At 42.9% G+C, this 16,531-nt stretch overlaps 2 protein-coding genes across 2 annotated transcripts in view; both read left to right on the top strand.

Annotated features, from left to right (window-relative positions):
* LOC100658045 (UDP-glucuronosyltransferase 1-6) overlaps window positions 1-16,531 on the top strand; it is a 139,367-nt gene that overhangs the window by 32,068 nt on the left and 90,768 nt on the right.
* On the top strand, window positions 589-6,102 carry LOC100659747 (UDP-glucuronosyltransferase 1A3-like). Its single transcript, XM_064286523.1, has one exon. It carries the CDS (start codon window positions 5,188-5,190, stop codon window positions 6,091-6,093), a length of 906 nt encoding a protein of 301 aa, XP_064142593.1. The 5' UTR covers window positions 589-5,187; the 3' UTR covers window positions 6,094-6,102.

The raw sequence follows: 16,531 nt of genomic DNA, 5'->3' as shown, positions 1-16,531 counted from the left end.
GTTTATCTTTGGTTTTGGTGAGTTTGATGATAATATGTCTTGGTGTTTTTCTTTTTGGATCAGTCTTAAATGGGGTTCGATGAGCATCTTGGATAGATATCCTTTCGTCTTTCATGATGTCAGGGAAGTTTTGTGTCAGGAGTTCTTCAACTATTTTCTCTGTGTTTTCTGTCCCCCCTCCCTGTTCTGGGACTCCAGTCACCTGCAGGTTATCCTTCTTGATAGAGTCCCACATGATTCTTAGGGTTTCTTCATTTTTTTAAATTCTTTTATCAGATTTTTTTTCAGCTATGTTGGTGTTGATTCCCTGGTCCTCCAGATGTCCCAGTCTGCATTCTAATTGCTCGAGTCTGCTCCTCTGACTTCCTATTACATTGTCTAATTCTGTAATATTATTGTTAATCTTTTGGATTTCTACATGCTGTCTCTCAATGGATTCTTGCAACTTATTAATTTTTCCACTATGTTCTTGAATAATCTTTTTGAGTTCTTCAACAGTTTTATCAGTGTGTTCCTTGGCTTTTTCTGCAGTTTGCCTTATTTCATTTGTGATGTCTTTAAGCATTCTGTAAATTAGTTTTTTATATTCTGTATCTGATAATTCCAGGATTGTATCTTCATTTGGGAAAGATTTTGATTCTTTTGTTTGGGGGGTTGGAGAAGCTGTGATGGTCTGCTTCTTTGAGTGGTTTGATATGGATTGTTGTCTCCGAGCCATCTCTAGGAAACTAGTTTTTCCAGAAAATCTGCTAAAAAAAAAATGCAGTCAGATCCCTAACAGAGTTCTCCCTCTGGCTCAGGCTATTCGGATGTTAATGAAGCCGCCTGGGGAGGGTGGAGGAGGGGACAGAGAGATAGGAGAGTAGCACCTCAGAATATAGCCAGAGTTGCTTGTCTTGCTTGGAATGACTAGTATATCTGAGATTCCCGCGGGCGTGTCGCCTATGTGTGCTGGCTGTGTGGAGATTGCCCCCGGGGGGTCTGGCCCGCTGGAGTCACGGTCAGATCCTCCGCTTCCAGCCCCACGCCCAGCGTCAAGGCTCCCCTGCTGGGACGGTGCACTCTCGACTCCAAAATCAGTCGCTGCCTTCCGGGGACTTCTCATCCCGCCAGCCGCATTGCCGTGTCGCCTCCGCGAACCGTTTGGGCCCCCTCCCGGGGTTAGTTCAGGTGGGTGGAGCAGCTCCCCGTGGTTGTGCCGTGACCGAGTGTCCCGGCTGGGATGCTGTTCTCCCCGCTCCAATACCAGTCGCTGCCTCCCGGGGACTTCTCCTACCGGTTGCATCCCACGCCGCCTGCCCGAACCAGCTGGGCCCCCTCCCGGGGTTAGTTCAGGGGGGTGGAGCAGCTCTCCGTGTTTATGCCGTACCTGCGTCCAGTCCAAATCCCGGCAGAACGGTTCCCCAGCTGGGACACTGCTCTCCCCGTTCCAAGACCAGTCACTGCCTCCCGGGGACTTCTCCTACCGGCTGCGTCCCACGCCGCCCGCGGAACCGGCTGGTCCTCCTCCCGGGGTTAGTTCAGGGGGGTGGAGCAGCTCTCTGTGCTTGTGCCGTACCTGACTGGTATGCTGGCTTCAGGCTCTGAAAACAATCGCTGCTTCCCTGTATTAGTTCGTTCTCCGTCTCTAAATCTGTGTTTGTTGTTCAGGGTTCGTAGATTGTTATGTATGTGATCGATTCACTTGTTTTTCCGTGTCTTTGTTGTAAGAGGGCTCCGAGGTAGCGTCTGCCTCGTCTGCCGTCTTGGCTCCACCTCCTCTATTTCTAGCTTTTTAAGGAAGCACCAAATTGATTTCCAAAGTGGTTGTACCGTTTTACATTCTGTGGTCTATTTCTTGACAGCTGCTTCCATGGGTGTTGATTGTGGATCCACGTAAACTGAAGTCTTTGATAACTTCAATCTTTTCCCCCTTTATCACGATATTGCTTATTGGTCCAGTTGTGAGGGTTTTTGTTTTCTTTATGTTGAGGTGTAATCCACACTGAGGGCTGTGGTCTTTGATCTTTATCAGTAAGAGCTTCAGGGCCTCTCCACTTTCAGCAAGGAAGGTTGTTTCATCTGCATAATGCAGGTTGTTAATGAGTCTTCCTCCAATCCCAAAGCCCCATTCTTCTTCCTACAGTCCAGCATCTCGAATTATAACAATTATGGTACCAATTATAAACAACAATGTTTATAGCAACATTATTCACAATAGACGAAAGGTGGAAACAACTGAAATGGCCACTGAGGTGGTTAATGTTATGTGTCAACTTGACTAGGCGATGATTCTCAGTGCTTTGGCAGCCACTATGTAATCACTTTTCATTTTATGATCTGATGTGAGCAGCCAATCAGTTGAAAGGGGAGTTTCCTTAGGCATGAGGCCTGCCTCCACAGTATATAAATGTATGTCCTGGCAATGCTCTCATTCTTTCTCAGCCCTGCACTCTTTTCATTGCCGGACCTCGTTCTTGGGACAAAAGCCTGCAGAAGGCTCTGTCCTGTTGCTGACCGGCAGAATTTTTTTTCACCAACCCTTGCAACCTCATGAGCCAGCAGAAGCCTCTAGCCTGCCACCTGACCTACAGGTTTTGGGTTTTTCAGCCCCTGCAACCATATGAGCCAGCAGAGGTCTTCAGCCTATCATCTGGCCCATGTATTTGGGACTTGCCAGCCCTAACAATTTGTCAACCATTTCCTCAGAATAGCATGAGCTATTTCCTTGAAGTAAATTTCTCTGTCTGTATTTATATACACTTCACTAGTTTTCTCCTCTGGAGAGCCCGAACTAAGACATCCATCAACAGAGGAACAGATAAAGAAAATGTGGTATATACATAGGTTGCTAACTGAAAGTTTGGTGGTTGGAACCCACCCAACAGCTCTGTGGGAGAAAGATACGGTAATCTGTTTTCATAGGGACTATAGCCAAGAAAAACCACATGGGGTTGTTCTACTCTGTCACATGGGGTTGCTATGAGTTAAAATATACTGATGGTATTCAACAACAACAAGATATATGCACAATGAAGTATTATTCAGTTATACAGAGAAATGAAGTTCTGATACATGCCACCACATGGGTAAACCTTGAAAACTAAGTGAAATAAGCCAGACAGAAAAGGTCAAATACTGTATGATTCTAAAATTGTGAAATATCTAGAATAGGCAAATCCACAGAGCCAAAAGAAGATTGGTGGTTATGAGGGGCATGGGAAAAAAAAAAAAAAAAAAAAAAACACTCTGCATAGCTGCAGCCAGTGCAACATAGAAGCCAGGAGCAGATGACCCAGTAAGCAAGTGTCATGAATTGAATTGTGTCCCCCAAAATATCTGTCACCTTGGCTAGGCCATGCTTCCCAATATTCTGTTGCTGTCCACGATTTTGTCATCTGATGTAATTTTCGTATGTGTTATAAATCCTACCTCTCTTGTGTTAATGAGGCAGGATTAGAGGTAGTTATGTTAATGAGTCAGGAGTCAATCTACAAGATTAGATTGTATCTTGAGTCAAAGTCGTTTGAGATATAAAGGAGAGAAGGGAGCAAAGAGACATGGGAGCCTCATACCATCAACAAAGTAGTGCCAGCAGCACCTGGGATTCCTACATTAAGAAGCTCCTAGACCAGGGAAGATTGATAACAAGGACCTTCCTCCAGAGCTGAGAGAGTGAGAGAAAGCCTTCCCCTGGAGCTGGCACCCTGAATTTGGACTTCTACTTCATAGACTGTGAGAGAATAAATTTCTCTTTGTAAAAACCATCCACTTGTGGTATTTATGTTATAGCAGCACTAGATAACCAATTCAGCATGGTAAGAAAGGGTTAGTCCAGCATAGGAACTGTCTAGGCAAGCGTGCATCTGCCCCATGGTGGAATCACTTTTCAATGTGTATCTCTAATGACAATGACTCCCTCCCAAAGGAAAGACTGAGCTAGTCATGGTGACCTGGGCCAGAATGCCATTGTTGCAGATAACATGGAAGTAGAAGGGTGCACTCAGTGAAAGAGAAGTTTGGACAGCCCAAGGAGCCAGCCCAGGGTGGACACAAGGAGGCATCAGTATCTTGTTGAGCCCACAAGGGAGTGACTTTCTGGAGAGGGCTCAGTCTCATAGGCGTGTGACCTGTGCTCAGGAGCACCTGTGCTTGGTTTAATGCACTACAGTTACCAACCTGAAATTTGAACAGTGTGCCCCAAAAGTTATGCATCTTGTCCTGTTCTGGAAGAATCTATCCTTATCAGAACTTGGGACCAGAAATGACTTTGAAGCAAAGCCTGAACATGAACTACAGAATATCATAAAGACGAGGCTAAAGTCCATGGCAGTCTCTGAACAGAGTAGCAGAAGTCTAGGACCTTCAGCCTTCAGACATGGCCAGATCTGAGGCCAGGTCACAGCTCCCTCCTGTCCCATGGTAGCAGGCCCTGGGGGGCAGATGTTATCTTAAACCATGCTGGTATTGCTAAGGCTTACCTGTACATTTATGCTTTGGACAATTGCAAGTCTCCATGGGGTAGATGTAACATCCTCAACCAATCCTTCTGTTGTCTTCAAGTCTTGAGTTCAGGGTCCCTCCAGGTATTACTGTATTTGAAAGCCGAGTCTTTAAGCAATGTCTTCCTTGGACATTACAGGAAGATCCTGGCATGGAATATGAACACAACCAGGGAGCCTACCTATTTAGAGAAAGTATGCTTTTTTTGGATGTGCTCCATGTTACCCTTCACTGGGAAGAAAGAGTTTTAAGAGCCACCAAACTGTCCCAACCAGCAGCAGGTTACAGTTGGGGTCTAGGGCACCAATGATGCCTCAGAGCTCAGCTACAGCCTGGTAGAAAGAACATGGCTCACAGAGAAGTAGGAGATGATGGCATGACGGAGGTGCCCACATATTTGCTTTAGGAATTAGATGAAAAATAAGAGAGTGGACTAGAATACTCCCCAGAGACGGCAGCTGGGTCAGATGAGTTTTTCCAAGATGTGGGTGGAGTGGGGTCGATCTCCCTAGGTGGAGGCAGAAGGGCCGCCGGAGAATGGGGTGAAAGTTTAGATTGATTGTGTAATGATTAACTTAAGGAGGATACTCTGTCTTCCAATTAAATTCCATTTTGCTAAGTGGCTTGGTGATAAGATAACATGAAGGAAACTTATGTAGTAGGCGCGGCCTGTAGGGAAAGCCAGTGGCTTTGGCTTCTGCTGAGATGGCTGCTGGACTCTGGGTTGCCCTGTCTGCACTCAGGGTGCTGTTTCTCTTGCTGTGTGTTGAGCCCTGGGCTGAGGGTGGGAAGGTGCTGGTGGTGCCCATGGAGGGCAGCCACTGGCTCAGCATGAGAAAGGCTGTGCAGGAGCTCCAAGCCAGGGGGCACCAGACAGTTGTCCTCGCACCTGAGGTGAATATGCACATCAAAGGAGAAGACTTCTTCACCCTGAAAACCTACGCCATTCCGTACACCCAGGAGGAATTTGAAGACATCTTCCTGCGCCAGAGTCACTTGATTTTTGAAAGTGAACATTTCCTGAAGACATTTCTTAAAACAATCATCATTTTGCAAAATGTGTCTGCATTCTATCAAAGGTCTTGTGCAAGTCTTTTGTATAACAAGGATCTGATCAGGTATCTGAATGATAGTTCCTTTGATGTGGTTTTAACTGACCCTGTTCATCCTTGTGGGACAGTGCTGGCTGAGTACCTGTCAGTTCCTGCTGTGTATTTTTTGCGTAGCATTCCATGTGAATTGGATTTTGAGGGCACACAATGCCCAAATCCATCTTCATATATTCCTAGGTTGTTAACAAGGAATTCAGACCACATGACATTTCTGCAAAGGGTCAAGAATGTGCTCTACCCTCTGGCCCTGCAGTACATTTGCAGCACTTCTTTTGCTCCTTTTGCAAGCCTTGCTTCTGAGCTCTTTCAGAGAGAGGTGTCCGTGGTGGATATTTTCAGCTATGGATCTGTGTGGCTGTTCAGAGGAGACTTCGTGATGGACTACCCCAGGCCAATCATGCCCAACATGGTCTTCATTGGAGGCGTAAACTGTGCCAACAGAAAGCCACTCTCTCAGGTTTGTATTGATCCCCTTACTCAAGCAGTGTTCCAGATGTAAGAAATTTTTTTAAAAAGTTACTTTCAAGTGGTTACTGATCTACCAATCTTTCTAGAGATGTCTACGTCTCATTCTCCTTCGAATAGCGTTCTGTGAGATAAACTGTTAAAGTGTTAACAGTAGGGTAGTTCACATTTGGAATGGTCACTGAGAGGAATGAGAGGCAAGTTGAAGGTTCATAACATGATTGACAGGCAATGGTGTTCCTCCACCTGGCTTGTCCATTTGTAAAGGCACCATCTTCATAGTTGTGCAATTTTCTTCAGCTGTTAGGAGCCAGAAATTGAGTCATGGAAGCCAGAACTGTATCTAAGGTATGGGAGGTATAGCACATGCCCTGGGTGCCACTGGGACTGAGGGTTGAGGAAGGGAGTGCCAAAGAACAGTTTCTACTAGTTAGTGCAGTTTCCATGGTCAGCTGTGAAAGATCATTCTGCAATTTAACACTAATTGCCCTATTTGATATTTTCTGTTACATATATCTCTTCTGGTGGAACTGATCTATCTGGGGTTTATTGCTTGCAAGTGTCAAGCAGAAGGATGAAGAAAAGAGTAAATTTCATTTGTTGACATGAGAGTTTTTAGAGGCTCCATCTTAAAAGGATGGAGATGTGATGACAGAGGGGACCTAAGCACCCAAGGGAAGTAGAAGTTCCAAAGAGGTTGAATAAGTTAAGTGGAGGTGAGACAACTCCAGAGAGGGAAGTCTAGGGGCTTATGATCAGAGAAAGAAATAATGGAGTCCAACATTTCAGAGGTGGAATTTTTCTGACAGGATGTTGACTGCCCAGGAGTCGGTTCTTGGTGCTTGGTGTAGAATGTGAGAACATACCAGACTTGGGAAGGCATTATGAAGGCTGCACGTGAAATGGGTCTTCTACTTGGCTTGCTGAGATCACCAAACGATGGTGGTTGGGGTTAGAGAGAAGATAAAACTGTGAACCTAAGAGCCAAGTGATGGTAGAGACAGTGATGAAGAGAAATGAACTTAAAAGGGAAAGGGTTTGTTAGGAGGGGTTGACGATACCACAAAACCCACCCCATCCCACCACACCCCAACCAAGCCCAGGTTTCCATGGTGGGAGCTACTCTTACCAATAATTTCAGAGACATTTTACATTAACCCTCAATATTTGGGTTTGTTCATTAAAATAGGACTGTGGGGGCCGAATTTTGTTTCTTAATACACTGAGTGACCCATCTTTTTAGATTGGTGAATTCAGCTCATTTATGTCATGTTGTTGTTATGTGATGTTGAGATGGTACATGGTGACCCCATGTACAACAGAATGAAATACTGCTGAGTTCTGCGCCATCCTCACATTCCTTGTTATGCTTGAGTCAATTTTTGTAGCCACTGCGTTAATCCATCTCATTGAGGGTCTTCCCTTCTTTTCTGACCCTCTACTTTATCGAGCATGATGTCCTTCTCCAGGGACTGGTCGCTCGTGATCACATGTCCAAAGTAGATGAGACGAAGTCTTGCTATCCTTGCTTCTAAGGAGCATTCTGGCTCTATTTCTTCCAAAACAGATTTGTTCATTCTTCTTGCAGTCCATGGTATATTCAGCATTCTTTGTCAACACCATAATTCAAAGGCATCAATTTTTCTTTGATCTTCTTTATTCATTGTCCAATTTTCACATGCATAAGTGTCAGGTGCACCTTAGTCCTTAAAGTGACATCTTTGCTTTTTAACACTTTAAAGATATCTTTTGTAACAGATTTGCCCAATGCAATGCATCATTTGATTTCTTGACTGCTGCTTCCATGGGTGTTTTTCATGGATTCAAGTAAAGTGAAATCCTTGACAACTTCAGTCTTTTAGCTGTTCATCATGATGTTGCTTATTGGTTGAGTTGTGAGTATTTTTGTTTTCTTTATGTTGAGGTGTAACCCATACTGAAGGCTGAAGTCTTTGATATTTATCAGTAAGTCCTTCAAGTCCTCTAGGCTTTCGGCAAGCAAGATTGTGTCATCTGCATAATTCAGGTTGTTAATGAGTCCTTCTCCAATCCTGATGTCCTGTTCTTCTTTGTATACTCCAACTTCTCGGATTATTTGCTGAGTATATAGATTGAATAACTATGGTGAAAGGATACAACCCTGATGCACACCTTTCCTGACTTTGAACCATGCAGTATCCCCTGTTCTGTTCCAATGACTGCCTCTGCATCTAGGAACAGGCTTCTTATGAGCACAGTTAAGTGTTCTGGATTTCCCATTCCTCATAATGTTATCCATAATTTGTTATGATCCACACAGCTGAAAATCTTTGCAAAGTCAATAAAACATAGGTAAACATGTTTCTGATATTCTCTGCTTTCAGCCAGGATCCATCTGACATGATCACTGATATCCCTGGTTTCAAGTTCTGTTCTGAATCCAGCTTGAATTTCTGGCAGTTCTCTGTCAAGATACTGCTGCAGCCGCTTTTGCATGATCTTTAGCAGAATTCTACCTAAGTGTTAGGTTAATGATAGTGTTTGGGAATTTTCGTATTCATTTGGATCACCTTTCTTTGGAATAGGCATAAATATAGATCTCTTCTAGTCATTTGGCCAGGTAGCTACCTTCTAAATTTCTTGGCATACTGATACACGGCATAAACAGTATACAAAACATTAGTAACAATGCAGAAGAGAAACCAGATAACTGGGAGGTCCTAAAAATAAAAGACCTGTGCTCATCCAAAGGCTTCACCAAAAGAGTAAAAAAGTTACCTACAGGCTGGGAAAAAGTTTTTAGCTATGACATTTCTGACCATCACCTGATCTCTAAAATCTACATGATACTGTAAAAACTCAAGTATAAAAAGACAAATAACCCAATTAAAAAATGGGCAAAAGATATGAACAGGCACTTCACTAAAGGAGATATTCAGGTAGCTAACATACATGAGAAAATGCTTCTGATCATTACCCATTAGAGAAATGCAACTCAAAGCTACGATGAGATACCACCTCACCCCAACAAGGCTAGCATTAATCCAAAAAACACAAAATAATAAATGTTGGAGAGGTTGTGGAGAGATTGTAACACTTATACACTGCTGGTGGGAATGTAAAATGGTACAACCACTCTGGAAATTGATTTGGCGCTTCCTTAAAAAACTAGAAATACCATACGAACCAGCAATCTCATTCCTTGGAAGATATCCTAGAGAAATAAGAGCCTTTACAGGAATAGATATATGCACACTCATGTTCATTGCAGCACTGTTTACAATAGCAAAAAGATAGAAACAACCAAGGTGTCCATCAACAGATGAATGGATAAATTATGGTATATTCACACAATGGAATTCTATGCATCAATAAGGAACAATGATGAATCCATGGAACATTTCATAACATGGAGGAATCTGGAAGGCATTATGCTGAACGAAATTAGTCAGTTGCAAAAGGACAAATATTGTATAAGACCACTATTACAAGAACTGGAGAAATAGTTTAAACAGAGAAGAAAATATTCTTTGATGGTTATGAGGGGGAGAGGGAGACAGGGAGAGAGTGGGGTTCTCACTAATCAGCTGGTAGATAAGTATTGTTTTAGGTGAAGGGAAAGACAACAAACAATACAGGAGAGGTCAGCACAACTGGACTAAACCAAAAGCAAAGCAGTTTCCTGAATAAATTGAATGCTTCGAAGGCCAGCGTAGGAGGGGTGGGGATTTGGGGACCATCATTTCAGGGTACATCTAAGTCAATTGGCATAATAAAGCCTTTTAAGAAAACATTCTGCATCCCACTTTGGAGAGTGGCTTCTGGGGTCTTAAACACTAGCAAGCAGCCATCTAAGATGCATCAATTGGTCTTGACCCACCTGGAGCAAAGAAGAATAAAGAACACCAAAGACACAAGGTAATTATGAGCCCAAGAGACAGAAAGGACCACGTAAACCAGAGACTACATCATCCCAAGACCAGAAGAACTAGATGGTGGCTGGCCACAACTGATAACTGCCCTGACAGGAACACAACAGAGAACCCTTGAGGGAGCAGAACAGCAGTGGGATACAGACCCCAAATACTTGTAAAAAGACCAGACTTAGTGGGCTGACTGAGACCAGAAGGATCCCAGAGGTCATGGTCCACAGACCTTCTGTTAGCCCAAGACAGGAACCATTCCCAAAGCCAACTCTTCAGATAGGGATTAGACTGGACTATGGGATAGAAAATGATACTGTTGAAAAGTGAGCTTCTTGGGTCAAGTAGACTATGTTGGCATCTCCTGTCTGGAGGGGGCCTGAGAGGGCAGAGGCCAAATGGACACAAAAATGGAGAGTGGAGGGAAAGAGTATGCTGTCTCATTAGAGGGAGAGCAATTAGAAGTATATAGCAATGTGTATATAAATTTTTGTATAAAAGACTGACTTGATTTGTAAATGATCACTTAAAGCACAATTAAAACTAACTAAAAAAAAAAATTCTTGGCACAGAAAGACGAGTTAGCACTTCCAGAGATGCATCAATTTGTTGAAATATCTCAATTGGTATTCTGTCAATTCCCGAAGCCTTGTTTTTTGCCAATGCCTTCAGGCTAGCTTGAACCTCTTCCTTCAGCACCATTGGTTCCTGATCACATGCTACCTCCGGAAATGATTGAATGTTGACCAATTCTTTTTGGTATAGTGACTCTGTGTATTCCTTCCATCTTCCTTTGGTACTTCCTGTGTTGTTTAATATTTTCCCAATGAAATCCTTTGATATTGCTACTCGAGCCTTGAAATTTTTCTCCAATTCTTTCAGCTTGAGAAATGCCGAGCATGGTCTTCTTTGAAATCTCCTGTTCAGCTCTTTCACTTCATCATTTCTTCCTTTTACTTTTGCTACTCATCATTCAAGAGCAAGTTTCAGAGTCTCTTCTGACATCCATTTTGGTCTTTTCTTTCTTTCCTGTCTTTTTAACGGCCTCTTGCTTTCTTTGTGTGTGATGTCCTTGATGTCATCCCACAACTCCTCTGTTCTTCAGTCATTAGTGTTCAACGGGTCAAATATTTTCTTGAGATGGTCTCTAAATTCAAGTGGGATATACTCAAGCTCATACTTTGGCTTTCGTGGACTTCTAATTTTCTTCAGTTTCAACTTGAACTTGCATATGAGCAATTGATGCTCTGTTCCACAGTTGGCCCCTGGTCTTGTTCTGACTGATGATATTGAGCTTTTCCATCATCTCTTTCCACAGATGTATTTGATTTGATTCCTGTCTATTCCACCTGGCGAGGTCCACATGTATAGTTACCATTTATGTTGGTGAAAAAAGGTATTTGCAATGAAGAAGTCATTGGTCTTACAAAATTCTATCATGCTATCTCCAGCATGTTCCTGTCACCAAGACCATATTTTCTGACTATGGATCCTTCTTGGTTTCCAACTTTTGCATTCCAATCACCAGTAATTATTAGTGCATCCTTCTTTGTTTCCAGCTTCCACATTCCAATCATCTGTAATTATCAATGCATCCTGATTGCATGTTTGATCAATTTCAGTCTGCAGAAGTTGGTAAAAATCTTCAATTTCTTCATCTTTGGCCTTAGTGGTAGGTGTGTAAATTTGAATAATCATTGTATTGACTAGTCTTCCTTGTAGGCATATGGATGTTATCCTATCACTGACATGTTGTGCTTCAGGCTAGATCTTGAAATATTCTTTTTGACAATGAATGCAATGCCATTCCTCTTCAAGTTGTCGTTCCCAGCATAGCAGATCATATGATTGTCTGATTCTGAGTGGCCAACAGCAGTCCATTTCAGCTCACTAATGCCTAGGATATCGATGTTTATGTCTTCCATTTCATTTTGACTGTTTCCAATTTTCCTAGATTCATACTTTTTACATTCCACATTCTGATTATTAATGGATGTTTGTAGCTGTTTCTTCTCACTTTGAGTTGTGCCACATCAGCAAATGAAGGCCCCAAAAGCTTGACTCCATCCATCTCATTAAGGTTGACTCCACTTTGATGAGGCAACTCTTCCCTAGTCATCTTTAAAATGCTTCCCAACTTGAGGGGCTCATCTTCTGGCACTGTGTCAGGTAATGTTCCTCTGCTATTCCTAAGGCTTTCACTAGCTAATTCTTTTGAGCAGTAGACTGCGTGGTTTTTCTTTCTAGTCTGTCTTAGTCTGGAATCTCAGCTGAAACCTGTTTGCCAGGGGTGATGCCCTGGTATTTGAATACCGGTGGTATAGCTTCTAGCATCGCGGCAACATGCAAGCCCCCACAGTACGACAAACTGACAGACACATGGGGTGGGGGAAGAAAAGGAACTGATGCCTTTGAATTATGGTGTAGGTGAAGAATATTGAATATACCATGGACTGCCAGAAGACAGAATGAATCTTTGTTGGAAGAAATACTATCAGAATGCTCTTTAGAAGCAAGGATGGTGAGACTTCATCTCACATACTTTAGACATATTATCAGGAGGGACCACTCCCTGGAGAAAGACATCATGCTTGGCAAGCTAGAGGGTCAGCAGAAAAGAGGAAGACCCTCAATGAGATGGGTAGGCACAGTGGCTGCAACAATGGGCTCAAACATAGCAATGCTTGTGAGGATGGCACAGGACTGAGCAGTGTTTCTTCTGCTGTACACAGGGTTGCTATGAGGCGAAACCAACTCGAGGGCACCTAACAACAACAATGATAGCTTCTTACTTGGCTCATGATCTTGTTTATTAGATTGAGTTGTAAAAGCAGAGCAGACAATCACAGTGAAGAAATCTAAAAATGTTATCCTGGTACTGCTCTCTGACAGATGGCTATTTCAGATACAGCTCTACAACTAAAAAGGTGTAGTGAGTTCTTAGCAGAAGAAAGGGGATCTCATTTAGGTTATTTCCTGCTTCTACCACTAGATACAGGTACTCCTTTACTTATGATGTATTCTAAAAAAAAAAAAAAGTTATGTCAAATTGCACTTAAGACCATCCTTTTTTTTTTTTTGTACCTCTTAGTGTTATTGATATGTACTGTACACAATGTTGCAGCATGTGATTTGCTGATCTTATCATTTTCAGATGTTCACTCGCCAACAAGTAGAGACCGAATTTATAAAGAAACTGATAATAAAAGGCAATAATTGTTGTTATTGTTAGGTGCATCCAGGTGGTTTCAACTCAGGACGACCCTATGTACAACAGAACGAAACACTGCCCAGTCCTTTGCCATCCTCACAACCATTGCTATGTGGGAGCCCATTGTTGCCACCACTGTCAATCTGTCTCGCTGAGGGTCTTCCGCTCTTTCACTGATCCTCTACTTTACCAAGCATGATGTCCTTCTCCAGGGTCTGGTCCCTTCTGATAGCATCTCCAAAGTATGAGAAGCGTATTCTCATCATTCTTCCTTCTAAGGAGAATTCTAGAGGTACTTCCTCCAAGATATATTTGTTCCTTCTTTTGGTAGTCTATGGTATATTCAATATTCTTGGCCAACACTAAAATCCAAAGCCGTCAATTGTTTTTTGGTCTTCCTTATATTATTCATTGTCCAGCTTTCGTATGCATATGAGGTGATTGAAAACACCATGGCTTGGGTCAGGCACACATTAGTATTCAAGGTAACATCGTTGCTTTTTAATACTTTAAAGAGGTCTTTTGCAACAGATTTGCCCAATGCAATGCATCATTTGATTTCTTGACTGCTGCTTCTGTGGGTGTTGACTGTGGATCCATGTAACATGAAATCCCTGAGAGCTTCAATCTTTTCTCCATTTATCATGATGTTGCTTATTGGTCCAGTTGTGAGGATGTTTGCTTACTTTATGTTGAGGTGTAATCCGTACTGAAGGCTGTGGTCTTTGAGCTTTATCAGTAAGTGCTTCAAGTCCTCTTTACTTTCAGCAAGCATTGTTGTGTCATCTGCATATCTCAGGTTGCTAATGAGTCTTCCTTCAATCCTGATGCCCCATTCTTCTTCATATAGTCCAGCTTCTCGAAATATAACAATTATAATACCAATTATAAACAGCAATGTTTATAGCAACATTATTCACTATAGCCAAAAGGTGGAAACAACCTAATTGTCCATTGTGATGGTTAATGTTCTGTGTCAACTCAGCTAGGCTATGATTCTCAGTGCTTTGGTAGGCACTATGTAATCACCTTTCATTTTGTGATCTGATGTGAACAGCCAATCAGTTGAAAGGAGAGTTTCCTTGAGGGTGAGGCCTGCCTGCAGAATATAAATGCATGTTCTGGCAAAGCTCTCATTCTCTTTCTGCCCTGCACTCTTCTCATTGCCTGACCTATGGTTCTTGGGACAAAAGCCTCCAGAAGTCTCTGGTCTGCTGCCTGACCCTCAGAATTTTTGTTTGTCAACCTCTGCTAACTCATGAGCTAGTAGAAGCCTCCAGCCTGCCACGTGATCCACCAATTTTGGGTTTTTCAGCCCCTGCAATCATGTGAGACAGCAGAGGTCTTCAGCCTGTCATCTGGCCCATGGATTTGGGTCTTGCCAGCCCTCACAATTCTTGAGCCATTTCCTCACAATTGTATTAGCCATTTCCTCAAAGTAAATTTCTCTGTCTATATTTATATACGCTTCACTGGTTCTGCTCCTCTAGGGAACCTGAACTAAGATCACTGTCAACATAGGAATGGATATATAAAATGTGCTAGATACATAGACTGCTAACCGAAAAGTTGGTGGTTGGAACCCACCCAACAGCTCTGTGGGAGAAAGATATGTTAATCTACTTTTATAAAGATTACAGCCAAGAAAAACCCCATGGGGCCATTCTACTCTGTCACATGGGATCCATTCTACTCTGTCACGTGGGGTTGCTATGAGTTGGAATCGACTGATGGTACTTGATAACATATACCCTCCATCGAGTATTATTCAATTATAAAAAGAAATGAAGTTCTGATACATGCCTCCACAAGGGTAAATCTTGAAAACTGAGTGAAATAAGCCAGACACAAAAGGTCAAATACTGCATGATTCCATGGTTATAAAATATCTAGAATAGGAAAATCCGTGGAAAAAAGAGAAGATTAGTGGTTATGAGGGAAATGGGGAAAGAAAAAGCTCTCTGTATAGTCACAGCTAGTGTAATGTGGGAACCAGGGCAGTTGACCCAGTAACCAAGTGTCATGGACTGAATCGTGTTTCCAAAATATCTGTCAACTTGGCTAGGCCATGCTTCCCAATATTCTGTGGTTACCCACTATTTTGTTGTCTGGTTTGATTTTTGTATGTGTCGTAAATCCTACCTCTATGACGTTAATGAGGCAGGATTAGAGGCAGTTATATTAATGAGTCAGAAGTCAATCTACAAGATTAGATTGTATCTCGAGTCAAAGTCCTTTGAAATATAAAAGAGAGAGGGGAGCAGAGAGACATGGGAACCTCATACCATCAACAAAGTAGTGCCAGCAGCAGAGCGCATCCTTTGGACCAGATTCCTACATTAAGAAGCTCCTTGACCAGGGAAGATTGATAAGAAGTACCTTCCTCCAAAACCAAGAGACAGAGAGAAAGCCTTCGCCTGGAGCGGACACCCTGAATTCGGACTTCTAGCCTCCTAGACTGTGAGAGAATAAATTTCTCCTTGTAAAAGCCATCCACTTGTCAGATTTATGTTATAGCAGCACTAGATAAACCAATTCAGCACAGTAAGCAAGGGTTAGTCCAGCATAGGAACTGTCTAGGCAAGCTTACATCTGTCCCATGGTGGAATCTCTTCAGTGTGGATCTCTAATGACAATGACTCCCTCCCAAAGGAAAGACTGAGCTAGTCATGGTGGTCCGGGCCAGAATACCATTGTTGCAGATAACATGGAAGCAGAAGGGCACATTCAGTGAAAGAGAAGTTTGGACAGCCCCAGGAGCCAGCCCAGGGTGGACACAAGGAGGCATCAGTATCTTGCTGAGCCTACAAGGGAGTGATTTTCTGGAGCAGGCTCAGCCTCATGGGCACATGACCTGTGCTCACGAGAGCCTGTGCCTGTTTTAGTACACTGCTGTTAATATCTTGAAATTAGAACAATGGGCCCCAAAACTTACGTATCCTGTCGTGTTCTGGAAGAATCCATCCTTATCGGGACTTGGGGCCAGAAATGACTTTGGGGCAAAGCTTTAATTTGAACTACAGAATGTTAAAGATGAGCCTAAAGTCCACGGCAGTCTTGGAACAGAGTAGCCAGAGACTGAGAACTTTAGTCTTCAGTCAGGGCCAGATCTGAGGCCAGGTCACAACTCCCTTCTGTCCCATGGAAGCAGGGCCTGGGAGGCAGATGTTATCTGAATTCATGGTGGTATTGTTAAGGCTTACCTGCACAGTTACGCTTTGGATAAGTCTCCATGGGGTAGATGTAACATTCTCAACCAATCCTTTTGTTGTCTTTAAGTCTTGAGTTCAGGGTCTGTCCAGGTATTACTGTATTTGAAAGCTGAGTCTTCAAGCAGTGTCTTCTGTGGTCATTACAGG

This window comes from Loxodonta africana, chromosome 6, assembly GCF_030014295.1.
Source record: "Loxodonta africana isolate mLoxAfr1 chromosome 6, mLoxAfr1.hap2, whole genome shotgun sequence".
NCBI classification, from domain to species: Eukaryota; Metazoa; Chordata; class Mammalia; order Proboscidea; family Elephantidae; genus Loxodonta; species Loxodonta africana.
The sequence above is the reverse complement of the archived record's forward strand: the minus strand, read 5'-3'. Positions and strand labels throughout refer to the sequence as shown.

Excerpts from the sequence above, each read along its gene's own strand:
- LOC100659747 (XM_064286523.1), top strand. The coding sequence starts at position 5,188 with ATGGCTGCTGGACTCTGGGTTGCCCTGTCTGCACTCAGGGTGCTGTTT.